The sequence below is a fragment of the Mesocricetus auratus genome, unplaced genomic scaffold (assembly GCF_017639785.1).
Source record: "Mesocricetus auratus isolate SY011 unplaced genomic scaffold, BCM_Maur_2.0 Super-Scaffold_100019, whole genome shotgun sequence".
NCBI lineage: Eukaryota > Metazoa > Chordata > Mammalia > Rodentia > Cricetidae > Mesocricetus > Mesocricetus auratus.
The window spans coordinates 9,475,608-9,494,904 of NW_024429200.1; the positions used below are offsets into that span (position 1 = coordinate 9,475,608).

At 49.0% G+C, this 19,297-nt stretch overlaps 1 protein-coding gene across 2 annotated transcripts in view; it reads left to right on the forward strand.

Moving 5' to 3' along the window:
- The window catches only part of Plxna4 (plexin A4), a 438,703-nt gene that overhangs the window by 352,663 nt on the left and 66,743 nt on the right, over positions 1-19,297 (forward strand). For both annotated transcript variants that reach the window (XM_040728755.1, XM_040728754.1), the window contains exons 10-12: positions 6,768-6,968; positions 14,830-14,926; positions 15,266-15,456. In XM_040728755.1, coding sequence (XP_040584689.1) covers positions 6,768-6,968; positions 14,830-14,926; positions 15,266-15,456 — 489 coding nt within the window. The remainder of the gene's footprint in view (positions 1-6,767; positions 6,969-14,829; positions 14,927-15,265; positions 15,457-19,297) is intronic.

The following is a 19,297-nucleotide window of genomic DNA, read 5'->3' on the forward strand; positions in this document are numbered from 1 at the left end:
AAAGGCCAAAGGCATGTACCCAAGGCTTGACTTTGGAGAGAAATCAGCTCTCCCCATTAGTGATTCTGCTTTAATTCCAGCAGACAGCCATTCCTGGTACCCACCTCCACCTTGCCTTTAACCCTCCTTTGAGAAAACAGAGCCAAACCCAGCTCAAAAACTTGTTTCCAACCAATGCACACCTCCCCCTTTCAGGTATTCAATTACTACGCTGCCATTTCTCCAGACAACTGCACTTTCCATCAATCTCACCTGCCCCTCCCCCCGGGGGTTACGGGTATTTCCTTTCTGTATTATTACTTCGCTCTCTCCATAAACCAGCCAATCGTAGATCATGCTAATGGCATTATAAACTTGGGGAACAGCAAGAAAATATATGGTGCATTACATCTATGTATTGAGCATCAGGGGTCTGAGAAGGCTAGTATAAATTTGGGGAGTTGTTAGGGCTACTTGGGCAGGCTCCTGTTTTGAATTGTTGGGGGTGGGGCTGAAGTGGCATTGGGGGAGAAGAAGTGACCGACCTGCAAATCATGCTTTCCTTAGCCACTCTACATCTGCTGTCCCCTAGAGCTTTGCACTCTCCCAATTTCACTGTAAGAACTGGGTGAAACAGGGCTTTCATCTTGCAAATCCACCAGGGGCTGTAAATCTACAAGCCTGTCCCCCCCAGTCCCAGGCAGCCCCAGGCAGCCCCAGCCCTGAAGGCAGTGTTCTCTCTCCCAGCCCAGGAGCGCTCTTTATGTCCTTGTTCAATTATTTAAATACGCCAGGAAGCCTCTGCCCAAAGGAGCCACTGGGGAGCCAGACAAAGTGGATGGAGAGGCAGCTCCATGGCTTCCACACATCGGTTTTGCTCCCTGCACTGGGCACTCTACCCTCATCTGTGTGCATTTAAATGGAGACCACAATATACAAGGAGCCCGACTGCGGAGCCGGAGTCATCTGGATCCACCTCCAGAATTTCAAGCTATTAAACATTTGTTTATGCCTCCAGCCACTGTCCCTCCATATCTTCGGTCTATTCTTGCTACTGTAAAATGTAGCCACAGGGTGAAACAGCCTCCAAGGGAGACTGCTTGCATTCAAGTCTCCACCTAATCTTGTCAAATGCAGGTGTTTTCCATTCTGCAAGAGTTGGCCCCTTTCAAATGACGGTTCAGAGAAATACCTGCTTTCAAAAGAGAAGGGCAGTACGTTTTGGAGGGAATCAGTATGGGGTTAGATAATCATCTGTGACTGAAAATACGATGAGCAGGATACGATTGACTCGCCGTTTGTGAGTACTGAGGTTACTGCTTATTTGAATCATCTTCATTGAAACATCAGGATGATGACATGAGTTGTGTTACAAAACAAGATAGCGCATGGGAAGGCTTGTGTGATGGGGGCAGGGATGGAATCCCTGTACCAAGTTAACCACATCAGCTAGAATTACAAGCACAGAATGCCTACCAGATCCAGTGTCTGATGCTAGGAGATATCAGGCCAATAAATGCCAATGATTAAAATAATCATTGACAAATAACCTCCTTGTAAGGACTCCTATTATCCTTGTAGTTTTATTCAGTTGATTGGTATTTTAAATACCACATTTTAAACTAACTGAGCAATACTGTTTTTGTTTTTTAACTTTTTAAGCTAGCATGTAAAGAAATAGATTTGATCATGCTGTGTTTGTGTGTGTGATTATTCCTTGTTCTCCATTGTTTATGAGGAGATATTATTATTCCTGTTGTAGAGATGGGAAAATTGAGCTTCAAAAGGATTCTATTGATGAATCTCAGATCATCTATTGGGCTAATAATGGGGCTAGGACAGAAAGAAAAACAAACCATTCTTTTCCATATGTCACATCATGACACCACCTGTGTCACTTTTCCTTACTAAGACACCAGCTAGGAAGCCTGCAGTTTGCTTCAATTCTGATGCTATTTACTGGAGTTACTGTCGGATCCCACAAGTTAAAGGGCTCAGTTCCACACGCTCACCCCCACTTAGGATGCCAGTCACAAGACATGGTCACCTGTGCGTCTGACCAACTGGCTGTAACTTGGGCTCCCTAAACCCCTTCTGTGGTTGTACAACAGGGGACTGGAATGGGATTTGGGCATGGTCAGGCAGTGCGGCAGGTGCGTCTGATAGATCTCTCACTACACCCTAACTCACATTTAATACTTTGTTGCAACGGGTCGCAGCTCTCAGAGAAACATTTATTTTCATTTCCTGGTTTATCAGAAAGGGTACTACAAAAGGGATGCAGATGAACAGCCAATGAAAACTGTGGGGAACAGGGTCTGTGAGCAGGAGCCTGGGCCTTCTTTCCTGCTTCCTGTGCAGACCCCTACCTCTGTTGGCCAACTAGGAAGTTCCAGGAACTTTTCCATGTAAGGTCCCTTTTTTAAAAGGCTTATTTATTTATCCAATTTATCTTGTGTGTATGTATGTGTGCACGCACACATGCAGATACCAGAGGAGGTAGGAAGAAGGTATCAGATCCTTTGAAGCTGGAGTTACATATGGTCATGAACTACCTGGTGTGTGTTCTAGGAATCAGACTCTGGTCCTCTGAAAGAGTAGCAAGTTCCTGTAACCAGTGGGGTTCCTATGGCAGTCCCTTTGGGCAGGCATGGCTGAGTAACTCCTCTTGAAGTTCAACCAGCGTGTTTACTCCAGAGAGCAGTTGAAAGGTCGGAGGAGGAGAAATGCATTCAATGTGATCTGCAATGTTGTACTTGAATGGTTCTCCCAACATCCACTGCCACGCTGGCCACTGATCCTGAACTCAACCTTTAGTTCCTCTCTCTTCTTCAGCATCTGGGAAGATCCTGTCATCCCACAGTGGGCTATCAAATAGTTCCCATCCTCACTCAGATGAGCTCGAGTACGGTTGAAGTGGGCTTATTGAGAACAACAGAACGTTCCTGTTACCACAATCATTCAAGAAACTCCAAGGGTTTTAGAAGCTTGTGTGCCAGGAACCAGGGACAAAGCCCAAATGTGTTTTTTATAGTACGCGCTAATATCCAGGACTATAAAAATCTCCTAGTCTACACCACGTCTTCATTTTATGGGTGAAGAGAGGGTTTGGCCATGTGGTTGCCTAGCGGGTCTCCTGCCTCAGAGCATATGGCAATGTAACTTCAGGGTGTTATATCTCCTGATAGATAGATGCAGGGGACCAGATAATGGAGAATGGGGATTGAGCCACTAAGACTCCCTGAGGGGATATGGTGTGGTCCCCAGAGGTCCATCTCTTTAGAGCCCTGGGACCTCCTGTAAGAGGAGGAACAAGACTGTGGTGTGTCCTCACCAGTACTCCTCCTGAGACTTTGCCACTCTTTTGTGTTATAGGTTTGTTGGTTGGTTGGTTTTAGTGGTGGTGAAATATACAAATAAAAGCTATGCCATTCTAACCCATTTCAAGGTTCCAGGGTCCTGCCTACCAAAGCAGAACAGTCCCAGAGAGAGGATTCCCAGTAGGAGAGCCATAGACAGAGGATCTGCCTCTCTGCTTGTCGCTCCCATGCTTGAGGCACTGGAAGGTACTGGGATGAGTCAGACCCAGCAAGAGACATGAAGTCTAGAAGGCTGGGCTATGCTGCTGAGAACTGATGCTATAATTCTGGAAAAGGCAGAGATGGGAGTGTGCTAGATGGGTCCTGCGGACAGGAGGTAGAAACGGGGAACAGAATAGGGATAGGCCCCAACCTGAGCTGAAGGAGACAAGGAAAGAGGAAACACTCACTGAGCCAGCCACCTTGCACATGGTGACTTGTGAAATCTCCAGAACACACATTTGGAAGAAGACTGCTCATCCCCGGAATTAGGCCAGCCAATGACAAGTGCACTCTTCTTGTTTCAGAAAGAACCATGAGCTACACAACTTAATTCTCAGCATCTCTGAGGGACCCCAAATATCGATGACCAAGGTGTCAGAGTTCTTAAGCCCTTGGGCTGGGAAACAGGGCTTCAGACTCAAGTCCTGGGGGATTGTGGCCCCTTCTCTGACATTTCTCATTGAGGTCCGAGTCTGTAGGTAGCTTTACACCTGGCATCTTAGCAGGCAGCAGGTCAGTCTGGTATGATGGGTAGGAGGAAGGGCAGGGTGGTGGAGACGGCCTCTTCATGCCTTGTTGCCTAGGGGAAAATTGCCATTTTACATTTCAATTAAGCAGGGGTGCTGGGGTCAAACATCAACATTACTTAGAGGAAGATGTGTCCAGCCCATCCCTGGGCCTCTCCAATTATTATTAATGAACTTCCTCTCAGAACTGCCAACCTTTTTATATGCAAACTAGGCCTTTATGGGGCCATTGCTAATCAGGACTCATTAGAGCGCTCCTAACAAGCTTTGGGGAATCTTACAGGGGACAAGTGACAATGGCTTTAGTTCTTGACATCTCCTGGGCAGGGCAGGGCTCCAGCCTAGCTCAAGTGGGTCTCACCGCTCCACCCGACTAAGAGATTCCATACAGAGAGGGCCCTGCTTACAGAAGCTGTTCTTCCACAAACAGGAGGAAGGATGGGGATGCAAACAGTTGTCTTCTTCAATTGTCCACCCACCTGCTAACACTTGAGTTATTCTTTTGCTTCTCCCTGACTCAGTTTCTCCTTTAGGAAGGGGCCAGTCAGGTTTTTCAGAGGAGTCTGGAATTCCCAGGTTCCCTGGGTTCAATCATGGATGGCACATTTGCTGGGGGGTGGATGTGAGAGGTACCAGTACTCCCTGGCCTGTAGTCACAGGCCTAGCGCCCAGCAGGGAAGGCAATCCCAGACATAGGCAGAGGTGGGTCTATAGTACCCAAGGACTGCCTCCACAGGCCAAAGCATCAACCTCTCCATGGAACCATTCCTGCGCATGCCCCATTCACAAGTTGTCAGAGCATGGGTAGATGTGAGGGGTGCACAGGAATTAAGCCACTAAGACTCTATGGAGGTACCTCATAGTCCCCAGATATCCACCTCTTCAAAACCCTGAGACCTCCTGTAAGAGGAAGATCAAAGTTGTGGTATGTCCTTGCCCCTACCCCCCTGCTGTCCTGAGACCCTCATCACTCCTCTGCTTTCGGTTGGTTGTTTTTAATAGTAGTGACATATATAAATGAAAACAACACTATTGTAACATGTTTCGAGGGTACAGTTAAATGGATACACACTGTGTATACCCATCCCACAGTCCCCAGCTGAAGCTGTCTCTATGGAGTAACATCCCATCTCCCCTTACTTGTCCATCACCATTCTCTCTTCTGCCTTGGAGTATCTCCTCTAGCTGCCCTGTGCACATGGAATCATGCAGAATTTATCACTGTGGGGCTAGCTTATTTCACTTAGCATAATGTCCTCAGTGTTTAGCCATATTGTCATGTGGGTCAGAATTTTCACTCTAGTTAAGGCTGTATACTTTTCCATTGTGTGGGTATGACATTTTTTTAATCCTTTCATTCATCCATCGACACTTAGTTTATCTCTGCCTCTCAGCTATTGTGACTGATGCTACTGTGAACGTGGCCTACAAGGATCTCTTTAAGTCCCTATTTTCAACAATTTGGGGGATCCCTAAGGGATGGAATTACTGTGTGTGCTGATCCCCTTTGAACTGCTCTCAAATGGACAAGATATCCAAGTCCTACCTAACCTAATGGGGTGTAGGGGTATGCTAGGGAGGGTCAGAAGATCAGTGTTATCCTAGTGCAGCTGTTGGTAACATAGGGAATCAGTGGCTCATTTGCTTTGAGAGACAGCTTCCAGTGACCTATGAGACCCTTCTAGTATGTTTCTTTAATCAAAATGACTCCATCTAGACTGGCCCTGGGGAGAGGAACAGCAGCCTCAGCTGAGACTCAGCAGTGTGACTATGTATGACTATCCCCAGGAAGGACATGGGTGCCATGCTTTCTATAGTCAGCTTGCTCAGAGGTCACCTGGTTTGGCAGTGCCCAGAGAGAGAGAGGGCAGAACCTAGGGGATAATGGGATCTTCTTGGCATAAAGCCAAGAATACCCATCCCATCCTCTGACTCCAGTATTCTCCAAGCCCATTCTGTCCTCTCAGGTTAATGCTTGAGAAAGGGGCCTAGTGATTCGTTTCTTCCCCAGCAAAGACCCTCTGTGGTTGCATGGTTAACAATCCTGTTGCAGGCATCAAGGAGAAGCACTGTGTATCTGCTCTGAGGGGCATTTCCTCAGTGCCAACCATCCTCAGAGCCTAGTCAGAAGTTTCTAGACAGAAGAGTCCACAGAACACTATTCTAGAATATTGCCAAATGCCACACTCAACCCACACACTAGAGGCCTTCTCGGTTTCCCCAGCTGTGTTCCAGATTTGAGTTCTATGGGCAGAGCTGAGGCCCAGGCTGTTGCCTCCATGTGTGACTTCCCATATGGCCCATCTGTCCTAACTCCTGGCTGCCTGGAGCTTGGCAGGCAAAGATGCCATCAGTCCCCAGAGGGGCAGGATGCCCAGGCAGCAGGGTCAGTCTCTGCCAAGGAAGGAAGGGAACTGGGAGGGGATCACAGGCCTGTTAGAGATCTGAGGTATAAATTGGTATTAAAATTAAGGATAGACTCTAGGAGGAGTGACCTCAAGAACGGTGACACTAAGTTTTGGCATTTCTCATCCCTGTTCCTTCCGTACTCTCTGAGGGTGGGCATGTGATTCTCTGGGGACAGGGCACAGCAAAGACCAACATCTCTGTAAAGTTTGTAGAGGTCACTGTCTTTTTGGTTTCTCACATACCCAAGCTGAGCCCTGCCCTCTGTCCCCAGGACTGCCCCCAGCTGCTGCGAGTGGACAAGATCCTGGTACCAGTAGAGGTGATCAAGCCCATCACTCTGAAGGCTAAGAACCTCCCACAGCCTCAGTCTGGACAGCGAGGCTACGAGTGCATCTTGAACATCCAGGGCACCGAGCAGAGGGTTCCTGCCCTGCGCTTCAACAGCTCCAGTGTGCAGTGTCAGAACACCTCTGTGAGTCACCCTGCTGTCCCACTACTATGGGCCTCAGCGAGCTCCATCAGCTCCACCCTGTTGGACTTGCTATCCCGTAGATTCCTGGGGCCTCTACCTACCTGAATCCCTTCTCCTACTTCTACTCTGTCTGTCCAATCCAGCCCCTGAACCCATGGCATAATGAGTTCTAGGACCCCCGAAAAGTCCACCAGCTATGGACTCTGACTGTAGCCATGGGGTACTGAGGGTCACCTGCACAAGACATACTGTTGGGCTGGTGTAGGTTTCTGGAGCCCTGTCTATGTGCAGATATAACTACAGAAAGCCGAACTTCCTCCTTCTCAAAAGTTGCTCTAGAAGACTTAGTCCCTTCTCTCTCACCTAGCCCGATCTGAGTGTTGCCCTTAAACCTACACAAAGGCTGTGTCTTAACAAGAACAATAAAGTGTCACCACCAAGCACCACTGATGGGTTAGGAGTTGGCTTGGATCATCTGGTCCCTGCCTAGGGTTTACAAGCTCCATAGTTAAGGTCAAGTTCTGCCAATGGGGTCAGCAGTCCCCAAGCTGCCAACAACTGCCCCTGGATCCGTATGAACACAGCGTTCCTGACTATGTGCCCCCTTTCCTCCCAGCTTATCCCTTCCCTTCTCATGCTGCCTTCCAACCTTGGCTCTGCTCCCTGTCACTCGTCGGGGCTCCCTTCTCTTTACCTAGATGCTTGAGAGCAGCTAATGTTGGTTTAAGGACTTATGGACTTACACTGCTCTCCAGCAATGAAAAGTCGTACGGTTCTTCACTGTACAAAAGAGAAGACAGAAGGCAGGTGTGGTGGCTTAAGCCTATAGCCCCAGCATTTAGGAGCTTGGTTCAGGAGGATCACCACAAGTCAGAGCCTAATGGGTGCATCAGAATGAGACCCTGTCTCAAAAAAGGAAAAAAGAAGGAGAAAAGAAAAACATGAAAAGGAAAAAGGAAAAACGAGACCAAGGCAGAAGAAGGGGAGGAGAGGGAGGGCAAGAACATAAGGACCCTGGTTGGAGGGGGCACAGATTCAGGCTTGGGCAGCTGAGGTTGATGGAACGTGGGTACCTTCTTTAGTGTCACAAAATGTAGGAAGCATGAAATTAGATTTGTGGGCAAGGCCTAGCAGGGCACCTGAGGGCAAGGGCAGCCCCTGAAGTTGAACTTCCATTTGCTTCCAGGCAACCTGTCCCTACTCAAAGCGGATTGACTCACGCAAGGTCACATAGTGGTGAACAGCAGGGCTGGCTGACTTTGGGGTCCCCCTCCTGTGTCACATTGTCTCCCAGTCATTCATCTAGCTGCTATTGAGTAGGGAAAAACTGCGGATTTATTTGAGAATGTAACTCAGGGACCTCAAGAGTCCCCCACAAAGGACTGCTTGGGAAAACCCCTACTTTTCTTGCAGGAAGTAGTTGAGGAAAAACGGGGCTTCAGAGAAGCACACATGCTTGCTCTGTGTCACTCAGCAATGCAGGGGCTGATCTGTCCCCACAGCTTCCTCTCCTGTTCCAGCTATGGACAACCAGACCAGTTTTCAGATTTCTGTAGTGTTCTAACCTGCAAGCACAGGCGATATTAACTGCTTCCTCACAACTTGTGAGGCCCAGCACAACAGCCCCAAAGGCTCAAGTAATTCTCCCCCAGACAAGAAGGCACGAGTGGAGAGGGGGAGCCAGGACCCCCTACTGGACTCTGCAGACACATTGAAATTTCAGACCCTGGGGAAAACAGCCTCTCTTTCTGGGAGAAGCTGCCCCATTGTGTAGGGAAATGTCTGGAGCAAGGACAGAGTCTATGACCTTGGTAATAGAGGGTCACAATGTCATAAGATGCCCCCAGAACCTGATCCCCTAAACCCCCTATAAACTAACTGACCTTCCATGAAGCCCGTTTAGACAAGCTGTCTATTCTCTTCAGTGATGGGTCAGAAGCAGCCCGGATTGCCATGTCCTTAGCAGGTCCAATTGCCATATCAACAACCATAGTCCAAGCGCCCAATGAGCCCTTAAGGTAGTCAAAGGAGACTCTCTGGATGTGAGGGTGATACAGGGGCTGCCTAAGAAAGAGGGCACAAAGGGGCGGGCCAGCATTGTCCCCTTTCCATAGGCTCTTGGTGCTAGCACCCAGTCAGCGTGAGTGGGAGTAGGACATTTAAAAGTCCTATCACTAGGGTCGTTAAGGTGAGAAAGGTCATGGGTATTAGTGACAATGATGGCAGAGAAGAGCAGAGAAAGAGTGGGGGCCTGAAAAACAAGCCCTGTGTGGCATGCCTCTGGCCTCAGTAGGCCGATGGGATCCCTTCCAGACCCACTCTTTGGGAACAGGCTTGGGGCCAGTGGCTTTAGCTCCTTGGGACAGTGGGAGGAACAGAGGGATTGGTTTCACGCAGCCACTGAGGGAGCCTCTGTGGAGATGCATGGCCTACTTTAGACCAAGACTCCGGGAAAATGTCAAGTGCTGCTAATAATAGAGCCTGCCACCTCCTCTCAGGCTGGCGGTCATGAGCATGAGTGGGCTGCAAAGGGCACAGGCCCACTGCAGTGCTGGTCCAAGAGGAAAGAAGGCCATGAAGCTGGCCAGAGCCCTGGAAATAGGCACAGTGCCCCAACCAACTCCTGGTGTGCTTTCCTGGCCTGCTGGTTCAAACAGCAGAACTCTCTAGCACAATCTCCAAACACCCAGGACAAGGGAATGCTCCAAGGCGAGGATAACTCCATGCAGAGGACTCCTCTGCCTTACAAGGAGAGGAAGCTGGGGGTCACACACCCAAAGGGCAGTTGGAGAAGTAATGGACTAGAGGGATTGGTATGCCAGCCTTGATTGAGACACTTAACCTCCTGACCTTCAGGTGCCTATAACCTCTCCTGTCCCTCCATTCTGTGTCCTGTGGAACCCTGACCTTTGTACAGACAAACTGCCTGCTGATTACAGAGAGCCATATAAATGCTAAGTGGGGCAGAGTGAGGGAGGTCAGGGGGATGGGAACCAGTGGTCCAAACTGCCCAGCTTAGGGACACACAGGGAGCTCCTACTGTGGCCCGTGTGCCCCAGATAGATGCAGGTCATCTAGAGAGGGCAGATCTCCAGAGCATGGTAACTTCCCTAGAGGCTCAGGGCCGGTGGTGGCACCTGGGTTAATGATGTCTACAGTATTTCCCAGTTGCAACCTCAGAAAATAGGAGAGAGAAAGAAGAGGCACCGCACAGCATATTTGATCCTCATAGCCTTTCGGTTTTCAGTTTTCTTCCAAAGGAAAATGAACACAGACATGTGCCTGCATCAGAACACATAAGCGTTCTCACATGCATACAGCTCCATATGTACCAAGTGTCTGGCACATAAACACTCAGTTCATGGCTGCTATTATTATTCTCCATAAACATAAACACAGGCAGCACAAATAGAGTTTCCCAGAGCATCCCCAGGTGTATACACGCAGATTAAAACACACGGTGCTCTTTGGGGCTTAGAACAGGTGACAGACACTGTGCTCAGAGCTCTGTGTGTATTATCTCCAGCCTACATGCTAATCACCAAAGGTGTGGGCTGTTTCTTAATTCCCACTTTCCAAATGAGGGACCCAAAATTTGGTCATTAGCTCATGCTCATATGCCCCCCATGTGTGTGTGTGAGAAAGACACAGAGATTGAGGCATACATACATACAGACAGATGTACGAACACACAGACTCTCACATATGTTCATAGTAGGAATGTCTTGCCTTCCTTCCTGAGCCACTTCAGAACCATCCTGAGAGGGGCCTGAGGACTTCACTGACATCAGGCTAACTGTGGTCTATTTGACACCTGCTGTTCCCACATTGGGTAGGCTTGAAGACAGAAGCTGGGCACCCTGCCAAAGTCCAAATCCCTGGATGTCCAGTGCTACCAGGTGTTCAGCTGGTGCTCAGCCTTGGGTGGACCAGGTGACCTACCCTTAGTCACGTCCCCCACTGGGATCTATAGCCCTGCAAGGAGGGAGAAGGGGACAGGGCAGGGAGAAGGAGACCAGGAAAGAGGTCAGCCAGAGACCCACTGCTTTCTCTCACATAAGGAACGGCACCTCCTCCTACATGCTCCTCTCTCTTCCGGGCAGCCCCTGACTCCCTACTTTTGGCAGGATTCTTAATTTTTGCTTAATGTCAGAACCACAGAAACTGTCTTCAAAGCATCCCCCATCTCCAGACAGTGGAATTAGCCACTTCTGGAAGAGGCCCCTGTGTTTTCCACCTCATTCCCCATTCTGATACCCTCTCCCAGTGACTGAAGTGACATAACTTGAGATGACCCAATATTGTGTGACAAAACTTTTCTTGGGGAGATGGAAACACACATGTCTACTTACCTCAGATAGGGAGCCTATGACAGACCACCGTATGGATACCACCAAAGTCCAGTTTGGTGAACCAATGAGTTCTATGGATTTTATTTACAGGAGTATGGGGGAGAGGTTACTCCCAGGAATAGAAATGACTCAAAGACAGCTGCATCACCAAAGCTCATACCAGCTTTGGTGACAGCTCATAAAAGCTGGGAACCTGGAGCACACTATATAGGCTGCAGTTAGCTCAACGGGTTGGAAGTGTCTTTTCTGTGTGCATGAGGTTGGTCTAAAGCTCTTCCAGGCAGGTCTGTTGGTCTCTGCTCCTTCCAGGCAGCTGCTTAGGTCTCAGAGTCTTTGCAGCTTGGCTGGTCTGAGAATCTTTTTTTGCAGCTTTATTGCTTACTCTGGGAGGGTGGGGCCCAATGAATCTAGTTAGTTTCAGGGACTTCCTGAAGCTATTTTGAGTTGATTGCCTCCTTGCTTAAACAGCTTCCAGTAGAACACAATGTTTCAATCTCAGAAGAAACTGTTAAATAACACACAGTCTGACCAAGACATAGCTCAGTCCCTGGGTAGTTGATTAGGGTACTTTCCCCCCACCTATAATTTTACTTTTCATAGTAACACATGGCCAACCACAATCAAAAATCATTAAATGGAAAATTCCAGAAATAATTTTTCAATGAGACCCCCTTTTTCTGCATAGAAGAAATGAGCCATATTTTTATCCTGTGTATTCATCCCATATATGCTATCTGGCTGTTGGTTACTTAGTAGACAACTTGGTTATCATGCTGTTTTTCATTTTTAGTTCATTGAGACAAGGTCTCACTATGTAGCCTTGGCTGACTTGAAACCTACTATGTAGACCAGGCTGGCCTCAAGTTCACAGAGGTCCTACTACCTCTGGTTGGGTTAAAGGCACAGGAGACTATTGCAAGCTCTTTGTTACTATGTTGACAGATACAGAGTTACCAGTTTGCTAGCAAGGAAGAAAGGGGAGCATATGTGCATAACTTTACAGTATATTGTAAGTGTTCTACTTTTTAATTGTTAATCTCATCCTGTGCCTGAATTATGCCTACATCATTTGGTATGTGTTTGCAAAATAAAAACAACATAGAGGTAGATGCTATCTGAGGTTTCAGTTATCTGTTAGGGGCTGGTCAGTATATGTCTCAAATTTGGGGGGGGGAGTCACAGCTGTACTGAACTAAAACCTCTGCTGTCATTTCTTCAGGGCAGGAGTCTTTGCTTTCTTCTCTGTACCCAGCAGGAATCAGTCACAGACTTGCTGAGTAAGAGGGTGGACAGTGTTCTGGGAATGTCTCCCTGTTGTTGGGGAAAATGCCAAGTGCTTCTGGCTAGACTAGGTTTATGCTGCTAGGAAGGAGGGTGTTAAAACTTTCGATTGCTAGGATAGAGCCTAAAGAAGCCTGACCACACATGCTGCTTATTATACTGTTTAGACCCCTCCACCCCAGCACACTCACAGTGTGGTTTATTCTGTCACTCAAAGGCTTGGAGTAATTCCTTGGACTTTATAAGCTTCTACAAGTGATAGAGGCTTGGTTCCAGCCCCTGAGAGTCTCTCCAGGCCAGCATGTACAGTACCTGTGGCTGTTTTCCCTCCCTCCTCACTGAAAGTGCTGCAGCCACCTTGAAGAAAGGACAGCTTCCATCTTAAGATCCACCCACACCCACAATAGTTCAGACCCTCCAAACCTCAGCTCTGGGCTGGAAGAGCCCATTGGATTTGCAAGACTAACTTCTAACCAAGCCCAATGGATTAATCTTTTTAACAAAATGCCAGTCCTCAGGCCTTCCTGTACAGAAAAACATGTCGCAATTCATTCCTCCATCCTACCCCCTGTGGCAAGGAAGTCTGCTAGTATAATAAGAAAAGCACCAGGTACTGATTAGCCCTGCTGCCCATGGCAAGCTGAGTTCCCTCTGCTCACTGCCTCTCTCTTTACTGACCAGTAACTGCAGCCAGAAGCAGAGCAGAGGCTGCCACACAGGGAGCCTTCGTGCTGCCCCCAGCATCTCCAAGTCAGCATCCTCTTCCCTGTATTCATCACCATCTCTTACTCAGGACCCACCCTTGCTCAGAACAAAACAACAGGTCCTAGGGAAAGCAGACAGAGGATTTGAATGATGCAGGGGTCTCCTCCATTATTTCAGGATAACAGGGTACAGTATGGTGGGAAGCTGGGGCTGTGAGTGCATTTGAAATCTTACTCAGATCCCCAGGCTCACCCTGGCAGCAGCAGGGGGTGGGGACCACAAGGTATCCCATACTTCCCTAAAGCTTCTATGGGATCCACTTCTCTCTTATCCTCAGCCAATCGTCCCCTTAGAGCACCACCTCTTCATTCCTAGCCATTGCTACCCACTCCCTCTGCCTGGTGGTCAGCAGTCCCAGTCCAGGCTCTGGGGAAAAGAGATGACCTATACTACATGTTTTCTGAAATAAGCATTAGTTCCCTGTATAGATGCAGGCTGGCAGGGCCAAGTGACCAGAGTTCCCTAGGTAGTCAGGGCAGATCAGGACCCTTTCTTGGGCTCAGCTCCCATGTGCAACCCCCTCTTTGAGACCCTTGGCCATGATGAACAGCTCATCCAATTTCTTTTTTTTTTCCCCTTTTGAGAAATCTGTACATGTATACAATGATATGTGATTATCACCACCGCAGTTTCCCCCTCCAATTTTCCCTGCAATTCACCTCTCATATCCACTTCCCAAATTCAACTCCTCCTCCTCTTCTTTTTCAATAACCTGCCAAGCTCCTTTAGGGCTTTCCACATTTGCATGGGTATAGAGCTATCTGGTAGACTGTGGGCAACTTACCAGTAGCCTTTCTGCAAAGAACAAGCCCATTGCACAGTTGGTGAGGTGATGTGACTTCCTCACCCATCCGTGCCCAGGTTGGGCTGACTTCACTCTGGGCCTGTCTTATGCGGGTAGCCCAGCTGCTGTGAGTTCATGAGTCTGGTAGCCTTATCTTGTCCAGAACACAGCACTCCTCCCCTCGGGTTCTTCTATTCCTTCTGCCAGGATCCTCCTCTGTTTCCTGGCCTTGGTGGTGTTCCCTGGACACAGGGGTTGATAACTACGTCCCATTTGGAGCAAAGCACTCACAATCACTTATTTTCAGCAAGCTGGCCAGTTACGAGCCTCTGTATTGACTGTTGTGGTCTGTTTCTTGAACTGGCCCCAAACATGTCCTCCTGCACAGAGATGTTGCTGTGCAGGTATACTGTTCACAGGTAGGTTGCTGCATGGGTAGTGTTGCTGCACAGGTAGGATAGAGGCCTAGCCCCACTCTCTGCATTATCATCTGGCCCCTCCGTTCCTTCATCTGACCGTACGCATGAGTATATGTATTCAAGAATATGTACACAGGCGCAGTCTTGGCTAGTCCTTAACCCTGTGTGCTCTATGGGGCCTGGGCTAAGCTCCCGGGTCTTGGTAGAGATCTTTCTAACAGCCCTCTTGCTCTTTGCTCGCCCCCTCAATCTGGCTGCAGTATTCCTATGAAGGCACGGAGATCAACAACCTTCCAGTGGAGCTGACAGTCGTGTGGAACGGACACTTCAACATTGACAACCCGGCTCAGAATAAAGGTGTGAAGAGGCTAAGGCTGCTGGGCACTGCGGGAGGGAGTGGGGGCGGGGCAGGGGAGAGAAGGAGAGAGCAGAGCAATCCTGCACCTCTACCTCCCAGACCTGTCAATCTCCCTTGGGCTTTGAGTCTTTCCTTCACAGGCCTAGCTCTTAGCCATCCACTTTCCGCTGTTGTTTCTTGACCCTGGGCTCCGCTCTGTGGTGTCCCCCGGGAGAGGGGAAGGGTGACAGGAGCTTGCTGGGAAGGATGGCAGAGACCAAACGGAGACTCACAGTTCCCTTGTACCCATTCTCAGCCTCTCCCCATCCCAAAGTGCCTCTTGTCCTTGTCTTCCACAGTTTACCTCTACAAATGTGGGGCCATGCGTGAGAGCTGTGGGCTTTGCCTCAAAGCCGACCCGGATTTTGAGTGTGGCTGGTGTCAGAGCCCAGGCCAGTGCACCCTGCGCCAGCACTGTCCTGCCCATGAGAGCCGGTGGCTGGAACTGTCAGGTGCCAACAGCAAATGTACCAACCCTCGGATCACAGAGGTAAGCCACTGCCTGGCCTGTAGCATACTCCAAGCTGCCAAGTCACTCTATAGCCTGCCAAGGACCAGGGCTCTCAAGACAATGCCTGGTTATGGTACTGGTCACACCTTGTGGTCACCGTAGACTTGGGTGCTCTCACCGGCTGGGCATATCATTGTTTTCCTTTATGGCTTCTATGAAAGCTTAGGCTTGGTTCAGAGACCTTTCCCTCACCCAGGGGACAGAAGAGTTCCACAGCCCTGTTGGAGTTTTATTTCCCCCTCCCTCTGTATCCAGACACTTCAGTGACAGGAGGTGGAGCTTCATCCACAGGAGCCTTACTGCAAGTTGACAGTAGTGATGTCTGCACTAGATCTAGCTCTGGAGAGCAGCAAGAGGCCACGGCAGAGAGACCTCAGAATTTGTCCCAATAAGACCTCAGCTGTAGAATTAGAAATAGATCTGGATGCAGTTTGGGGGTCTAACTGTGAAGGATAGGGAGGAGCAGGGCAAAGCAAGGCACTCAGACAGTGGGGACACAGCCAGGCCTGTGCAGGGCTCTGTCAGCATGCCTCACCTGCTGTCCCGCAGGGGAGTTCAGGGATGGGTTTGAAGGCACTGACAGCCATGGTACTTCCTCAGCTCCTGTACAACTCTGGGGGTGCTCATCAGCCTCCCCCACCTCCTTCTTGTTCATCACCATTAAAATCATTACCAAGGTGTCTAAAACAGGGAACTTCTGCCCCTGAGGTTTATATGGACATTTCCATCTCATGTACACAGTCCATACTTATGACAGGGAGTCTATCTTAGACCAGGCCTGAGATTCTTGCTCTCTTCTTAAATAGGAAAAGAAATGTGTGTCTCCTTTTTAATATTCCCCAACATTAGGATCGCATCCTCCCATACCCCAGGAATCGGGCTTAGCACACGGTAGGTACTTAGCTCATCCTCTTTGTCATGGAGGATGCTGATTATGATAAAGGCGTAGATGGGGAAGAGGGGAAAGAGAAGGAAGTAAGCAGCTGTGTCTGCATCCGTCAATCAGGAGGACACACTCGGCTTGGCTCAGTTTTGCTAATGTACCCACTCCATATTGAGCAGTGATGACCATGGTCCTAGACTATGTGTGTGTGAAGTGCTTTGGTGTCTGCACATTCCTTTCACAGCCTGGTTAGTTAGCAGGGAAGTCCTGTTATTTTGGGCTCCTGGGGTTTTGTAACCAAGCATCACAAACCGCATAGCTTAAAGTATCACTCTCCTGGAGGTAAGATTTCAAGACCAAGGCACTGGCAGGACTGATTGCTTCCAACAGCTGTGAAGAACTAGTTAGCTGTCACCTGTGCTCCCCATGCCTCCCTCTATGCAGGTCTCCATGTCCTGGCTGCTTTTAACAGCACCATGATCACACTGGGTTAAAACCCATGCTAATGACCTCCCTTATGCTTAATGGTCTCTGTAAAGACTTATCGCTACCTAAAGTCACATTCTGAGGTATTAGAATATTGTGGTTTGAATATGAACTGTCTTTCACCGGCTTGTGTGTTTGGACACTTGGTCCCCAGATGGTGATTATGTTTTAGGAGATCATAGACCTTTTAGGAGGTGGAACCAAGCTGGGGGACATGGATCCCTGGAGGATAAGCATTGAGAGTTAGAGCCCAACTTCCTTCTGAATCCTCTGCCTCGTGGGCACTACCATGCTACAAGCAGCTGCCACATGCTCCTGCCTCGGGGGACCAGGCCCTCTGCAATCCTTCCCCACCACCTAACCCCATAACCATGAGCCAGAATAAATCATTTCTCCTCCTTGAGTTGCTTCTCTAAGGTATTTGGTCATAACAATAAGAAAAGTAGCTAAGTCAGGAGATTAGTTAGGACCTCCACCTATGAAGAGGAGGGAGGGGCGTAGTCAGGACCTCCATCTATGAAGTGGCAGGGGTTGAGGGTGGTGAGCACAGTTGAAGATGAACCATTCATACCTGTGAAGGCCAGGGTTACTGTCTTCCTCCCCCAGGTGGAGAATAGTATCGCAGCTAGAATAACCAGAGTATAAAGAAAACAGTGTTGCCGCCCCAATTCCGAGCCCTGGATTCCTGTTCTCCTCTACACCGTGACAGGACATATACTCCTTACAAACTGTGCCGCTGGGAGGGATCTGAGCAGAAACAGTGTTGGCTGATATGAGTGAACTCCTTAGCTACCTCGGGGTGGCCTTCAAATTGCATCCCTCCCCTGAGACCCTTCCTCTTCAGCATTCCCGGGGATGGCAATATCAAAACTGGGACTTTCTCTGAGTCTCCACTTCACCCTGTTGTTAGTGGTGACTTCCAGGCTGGAGGGACTGGGTAGGGGGCAGGCAAATGCCCTTCAACCCACTTCCCCACATCCCCATCCCTCCTCCCCAGTCCTTCCCCAATCCTGCACCTCCTCTGCTGCAGAGCCACTGCCCTCAGGCTGTCACCAGCTAAGCCATCCCTGGGGCTGTGGCACATGGTGATTTACAGTGCACTGAAACCTATCGGCTGGATTTGCTTTCTCCTTGGCCTGAATCCAAGAAAATCACAGGAACGAGGTGACAAATTAAACAACTCTCCCTAGGGTGGGGCAACTCACTGCCTCCAACCTGGCATCAGCCCTCCAGGGGACCACAGACTGGTCCAAAGATAAAAGCCCTCTTACAGGACGACAAGCCAGGGCTAGAATTTGGTGCAGGCACCCCACCAAGTGCTAGGGGTACACGGGGACCCACCATCTGGACAAGCACTGGGGAGAACCTAGGCACTCTCTCCCTGCCTTCCACGCATCTGCCCACCTCCCCCCAGCAGAAAGGGCTCCATTTCTCCAAGGAAGCTCTTCTGTTACTATGATGGGAACATGCTTATATCAACTTGCACCCCACAAACACACTTACTCACAAGCATGTGTGTCCACAAAGGGATATGTAAGAGGAAGGAGGTTGCTTGTCATTGGTTAGTGAACAGTCTCATCCCAGAAAAGCTGCCTCCAACTTTACCAGCCATTCAGGACAGTGCCCATATGTAACCCTTGCAGACTGGGGTAGTGGAACTTTCTGGGAGGAACTAAAGACCCTGTCATTCAGATTCTCCCTCGGGGGCCTCACTGCGGGTGTATGTGCTCTGAGAGCCAGGAACAGTTCTTACTGTGGGAAGTACCAATTTGATGTCATTCACCATCCATAGCTCCTACCTCAAAGCAAGCCAAGTCCTGGGTGACAAGTCTTGTGTTCTAATTATGAGCTTTGACATCCACTGTGACATCTCTGGAGGGAAGGACAGACACATTGACCAGGCTAAAGTCCAAATTCAAACCTCTTCCATGACAAATGAAGCCAACAAGGAAGGTAGACACTATGCCAAATGCTCCGAAGAGATACTGGTGGGTTGGCTTGGCTGCTCCAGAATTCTACCACAGACAAGGAAGTTGGGCTAGGAGAACTGGAGACATCATGGCTTGCTCTTAGAGAGTTCAGGTCAAGAGAGGGACTGGGTTGGAAGAATGGGGAACTCACCTGAATAATTATTGTCATGAATGTAGCCTTAGACCTTCAGTGAAGAGAAACAAGTTGTGATTATGGAGACTGGACATTTGATGTTGGAAGTGGATGGGATGGTTCTGGGGAAATGAGAATGTTGTATTATATGCCAGGAGTCTATCCTGATTTTCTTTGGAGTATGTTGTAACACTCAAGTCATATTATCTTCTTCTGTGAGATAGGAAGATAGAACAGAGACTTTGAACATGACCCTCAGGGCCACAGAGAAGCAAAGATCTCTTTACCCAGAGAAATCACCCATGATAACCACACACCACTTGAACCTGCTTAAGGAACTGCGCACAC